We start from the raw sequence: 6000 nt of genomic DNA, 5'->3' as shown, positions 1-6000 counted from the left end.
TCAAACAATGTGGACCCATTATATGCAAAAATATGGAAAATCTGGACCCATTTTCTTAAATTTTACCCATTTTAAGCTAAATATGAGAAATCTTGACCCATTTTTCAAAAAGTGGACCCATTTTATGCATAAAATTACATAATTTGGACCCATTTTTAAAAATGTGGACCCATTCTTTGTGGACATTAGAAAAAATGTGTGGGACTGTTCCAATAGCTACAGCATTACATGTGACCCAATACTAGCACCTTCTCGTATGCACTGGGTAGTGCCAGTGATCTTGCACCCGATTCTGAAGTTCTGCTGCATGTAAAGTAGCAATAAGAATATCTGTCATGGTAACGCTCGTCTTAAGCCGAGACAACTATATTCGCATATAGTTGGTCAGGTTCACACGAGAGCCCTAGTATATGGATCGGGAAGTAACCGTTAGCACCTGTGCGTGAATGCCTGATCGGTTAGCGCTAACCGTTACCAGGATCCAGATACATTAACGGTTAGCGAGCACTATCGGTTAGCAAGTTGAGCGCGTTTTTATCATCTTTGAGGAAGGGAGATCCGGGGTGGCGGGTTGAAGGGTGGGGGGGGCAGGGAGAGCCATTTAAAGATGGAGGGTTGGCACCTCAGCTCCACCACGGTTGGAGGGAGTAAGAAAAGTTATGACTTAGGTACCTCTAGATACCTCTCACACACTTATTGGCACTGACTTCCGTGAGAAAATATGAATTTGAATTTGATGAATGGGTTAATTTGCGGGAGCTTGCTAGCTATATTTTCAACTGACTGTGTTGTCTAGGTAAATACCGATGAAACACCACATTAGGGGAACCAAATGATTTTGTCCAATGATATGGAAAAAATGTGTGGTTGGGTGTGATTGAAAACTAATTGAATCGTGATTTTCAAATTGGTTAGTGTGAAGGAGGTATGGGGTTCTATTTCCTTGACCAAATCAGCTCTTCAATAAAATAATGACAGAAATCAGCAGACTAAACACCCGTGCGTGAACGCCCAATTGATTAGCGCTAACCGTTACCAGGATCCAGATGGCTTGCTTGCACAAATGCGGGAGGCTGTCCCAATTTCTGGAAGACTCCCGCGAGTTCCGGGAGACTTGGGACCCCAGGGTAAGAAGGATGACCTAGTCCCTAAGACATCTGTTCCATTTTTAGCTGCGCTATCACCTGGCTTCCATTCACACAGTCCTATCTCCAACTGATAGGCTTTTTGAGAGTGATGTTATTATGACCTATATAATACTCAAAAAGAACAAAATCCATAAATGACTGCATATAACATTTTGAATGTCCTTTATTAATTAATGTGTACTCACTAGGTAAGCTATCAGTGGATAATATATATTCTGAGTTACATAAAACAAGACTTATTACTGTAATCTAAAAAGTCGGTCCATACTATCAAATTTTCTTTGACAAAAAACTGTTATATACCTATATATAGTAATGATGTTCCTATATATAGTCATGATGTGCCTATACATAGTCATGATGTGCCTATATAGGGTGATAATGTGATGTCATCATGACCATATTTAGGTATGTCACATGTTTTTGTCAAATAATGATAATCTGGACAGGAGCTTCACATGTATACCATATATAAAAAAACTTCTCCAAAAACTATTTAATATATGACCTGGGTAAAATATTATACTGAGTAAGAAAAATGGGCATATTGTTTTCTTATTGGCTTTTTTAAAAGCTCACAATATCCCTAAAAAAACCCTTACAGTATAATTCAACTGCATTGCTCATTGTGAAGCATCATGATAACATTTATTAATTCTTTCAAAGCATTTTTAGATTTAAAGTTCAGCAAATCAAGGGTACTATCAAAGGTACTATCAAAATTTTTAAAAAGAAATCCCAAAGCCAATCACCATAGGATTTTCCCCAATAAACAGTTGTTGCATAAAAATCGGAAAACCTTAAAACTTCTATCATCCTTCCATTAGCAATTGCTAATTATGATATACTGTACATGGAAAACAGTCTACCGCCTGCACATAAGGAGATCCACGTATAAGACAACCCCTTAGTTTGGATTTTTGTTATGATTTCTGTATCCATCATTTTTTGATAGACTTTTAGAAGTGTTTATATTGCAAATTGTATTGCAATCTATAAACATAGAGGTAATACAGGAATCTACACTATCAAAGCTTATTTGACAAATTTGTGTCCATGGTTATGATGATGTCATATTTCTACCAAATATGGGCATATCATCACATTTGTCACATAAAATCTGATAATCTGAGTTTAAGTACACAAAGAGCTTATCGATATATCAATACTAAAACAACACATGTTGTCCTAATAAAATTATCCCTATTCTATATTGTCTTAGTCTTACACAGACTCGCATAACAACTTTAAAATGATAACATCTAAAACAGTGCAAAAAATACACGCTCGGTAATTATAAACTAGTAAATAGATATTTTTTTAAAGTCACTATATTATAAACTGAGCAAACAGTAGGGCGAGACTTTTTTCATTCCTTGTTTCGCATACTTATTTTTTTAAAGATTATCGGAGGAGGGCAGAATAAAAATAAAAATGAAATTTTGTTTTCTTATTTAGCAAATAGTTTTGCCTAAATCATCCAGATAGAGGAGAAAATAAAAATAAAATTGTATTGGTGAATGTAAAATAGGATGGTTAAAAGCTTCAAATTTATATAATTAGGAAGAAATATACATATCTTATCTTTGTTTGCTAAACAAGGTATAACAAAATTCTCGCCTAAGTATAAATGAATATGTAAAAAAAAAAATGGTAAAACTGCCAACATGATCTAAAAACTTTTTTAAAATTGGACCCCAATCTATTTTGGTTGGTAATGAATAAAAGATTTTTCCCCATCCTTATTTACTCTCACAGAAGTGTAAAGAATCATTCTGCTACGCCCCTTGTAAGTTGCTAATTTAAGTGTTATTTTAATTGCTTTAAAAACTGTCACCATACATTTGTTATAAACTTTAGGCAATATTTCTGCTAAAATCAAACGTTATTTGAGCTTTAACTGGAACTGGAAGGTTTGCAAAAAAAAAATAATAATCTGCCTAATAAGAAGAGTTATAATCATAGGATGACGATGCTAACAATGTCACTTGGAGAATGATGTAAATAGTTATCCAGATAATACCACACACTAGCCCGGCAATTGACCAGCCCTTTGCCGAATTGGCCGAAGATTCTGAACCAGCTACATCACCTCGGTCGAACTTGCTGGAACTCTATGAAAACAATTTTAAAACATGGTCAGTTTATTGGCACATTGTGGCGTTGTAGAAGTGTGTGGATCAGCGTGTAAGGCGTTAGACTTTCAATCGGAAGTTTGGGGTTCGAGATCGATGCCCGTCACGCTGCTTGGTCATTGGGCAAGGCACTTTATCTGCATTTGCCTCTCACCCATGAGTATAAATGGTTCCTGGTGGAAGGTGAATGATTGGGAATGAAATTAGTAGCGTTGATTACGCGCATGACTGGGAATACTGTACTTCTCAGAGATCGGAGGAGGTTGAACATTGTGCATGATTGATTCTATATCTAATGACCAAGGAAAGAAGTACCTTGAGCACATATGTTGATATTTGTGCTATATATATATATATCCAATAAAAAAATAAATAAATAAATAAATGATGGTGGTGATAAAGATGATGGAAATAGTCTTAATGAAAAGAATTAAAAAAAAAAAAAAAAAAAAAACCATAGTAAAAATATTTATTTCATTAAGCTTCAGATTGATATTTCAGTTCCATGTGAGTTAAGGGCCGTACAGACTGTTAATTTTATTTGACAAAAACATGCAACATGCCTATATGCAGCTTTTTGTCAAAGAAAATTTGCTAGTGTGAACAAAACTTATGTGATAAAAAAAAAATGGCAGTCTGTATAATTGCTGCTAAATAAGAATTAATAAAAAACATATTAATGAAAATCTGTTAATCAATAATAATAACAACAACAGGTGTTTGTATTGATGTACAGTTGCAGGCTGTAACAGGTTCATGGGAAGGGGGAATTTCCTATAGGCCAAGTTTAACTCATATGTGTTTCTTAAATAAGAAACAAAGTTATGATAAAATACTGTACTATTACAGTAGTATACTGGTAAAAAAAACGCCATCCTCCCACCCTCCGGTTATGGGCCTCAGTTGCAAGTTGTGTCAAGAAACATTCAAACTCACATCTATGCTGTAAACGATGCCAATGATTCCGAATGGCAAACAGCAGCAGAGACATACGAATATAGCAAGTCCAAGATAGTTATTTGGCCTGTTCCTGATAACGGTGACTTGAGTAGCTGGCTGAAGATTCTGGTGGGTAACAACATATGTTGACTGTCCACCATATGGCTGTCCACCGTATCCAGGTGCTCCTGGCTGTCCAGCGTATCCAGGTGCTCCCGGCTGTCCACTGTATCCGGGTGCTCCCACTGGTGGTGCACCGTATCCAGGCGGTCCTTGCTGCACATAGCCTGCTTGTGGTGCTGGGGGGTAACCAGGATTCTGCTGTAAAGTTAAAAAATGAACCATTGCTTTGATCACATATATTATAATTTATCAGCTAAATTATTTGAAGTTCACCATTAGTTTCTCTGTGAAATTTGATTTTTTTTTACTCATGTGGCAAATAGCATTTCGTATATAATTGCCATGAAAAAAAGTGCTATACAAGCAACAAGTAACAAGTGTTAGTCGGGCTGTCACTACCTTGTACATTATTTAATAGTGAATATTTTAATAGGCCTATTATTTTTGCTGTATGTCCGAGGGCAGTGTTCAGTATCTCACAGTCGAGTTGCTTAGAGATTTGCGACAGGAGCTGCTTGTGGAGTGTCATTGTATGCATGCATGAATGAAAGCAATGCCTATGCTACGGTGTGATGAATGCATAAATATCAGGCAATTGAAAAAAATAAAAATATTAATTACAAAATTTCATGTAATTTGATAGTAAATATCTGTTAACGCATTTGAAATTTATAACAAAATTCAAAAAGAAATCAATTATCCTTGTAGGCTATTAATAATGATTATATTACATTGACCAAAATCACGTAGCGCCTTAGCTAGGCGTTCAATATTGCGTTTTTTCAGCTCTAAAAATAGTAGGCGACTGGACCTAGGCCTCTTCGTAAACGGGTGTTAGTGGCAAGCCTCTAGCTAATGTCTGAAATATTGTGTTGGAATGAGACACTAGTGATCAGCATTTAACAACATGGGGTATTTTATTAAGCACCGACAGAGACTCGCCTGCTTACAATGTGGGTAAGTAGCGCAGTGATAACCTCCTCTTTCAACTGTGTGATACATGCCGCAGCACAACCTACGGATAATAGTGCTCCACACTTCAACCTAGTTCCCATCATATTACATCCCCTCTCTTCAAACAAATGTTGAAAAACGACATATTATTACATCCACTCTCTTCAAACAAGCAAATGATAAGTTATCGCCATAACACTATAAAATGTAACAATCAAAACAGCCAAAAAAACAGACACAAAAGCATAATCAATTTCATTTGATATACCATTGCCACTGGTTATCTAACATGTATATTGTAAATAGATTAATTATGGAATATCAATTTCCAATCTTAACTATAGGAAGTGTCAGCAGATAGATTATTGCATTGTGTATTTTGTATATATATAAGTATATCAAAACCTTATATTAAAAAACATCAACACACTGCAGTATCAAAGAACATACTATAATTAAAACATTAAAGCATCAAAACCGTTTATGTTGATTCAATCAACCTACAGTATTTGCCTACAGTATTTGGGCATTTAACCACTCGTCCGCTCCTAGTCATCTGCGCATCTCGCGCGGAGCCTCATCAAGTACCTGTATGTAAATGACTGGGTCATCAACGAAGCGCACTTCTCTTCGCATATTCGCATGGATCATGGATCGCCACTGACATTCTCTCACTCATTACGTTCGCGTTGTACATTAAG

The 6000-nt window shown here is 36.0% G+C and overlaps 1 protein-coding gene across 2 annotated transcripts in view; it reads right to left on the bottom strand.

Annotated features, from left to right (window-relative positions):
* Window positions 1-1293: 1293 nt before the first annotated feature.
* LOC117122850 (proline-rich transmembrane protein 1-like) overlaps window positions 1294-6000 on the bottom strand; it is a 30642-nt gene continuing 25935 nt past the window's right edge. The window contains exons 3-4 of one of the 2 annotated variants that reach the window (XM_033268604.1): window positions 4220-4540; window positions 1294-3262 (exon numbers count right to left, since the gene is read on the bottom strand). In XM_033268604.1, the coding sequence (XP_033124495.1) occupies window positions 3089-3262; window positions 4220-4540 (495 nt within the window). In that variant the 3' untranslated portion in view covers window positions 1294-3088. Of the gene's footprint in view, window positions 3263-4219; window positions 4544-6000 lie in introns of both variants that reach the window. The other variant, XM_033268603.1, reaches the window with a different exon arrangement.

Source organism: Anneissia japonica, unplaced genomic scaffold, assembly GCF_011630105.1.
Source record: "Anneissia japonica isolate Jap-2015-1 unplaced genomic scaffold, ASM1163010v1 scaffold287711_len853857_cov187, whole genome shotgun sequence".
NCBI classification, from domain to species: Eukaryota; Metazoa; Echinodermata; class Crinoidea; order Comatulida; family Comatulidae; genus Anneissia; species Anneissia japonica.
This window is presented reverse-complemented; position numbering and strand designations above follow the sequence as displayed.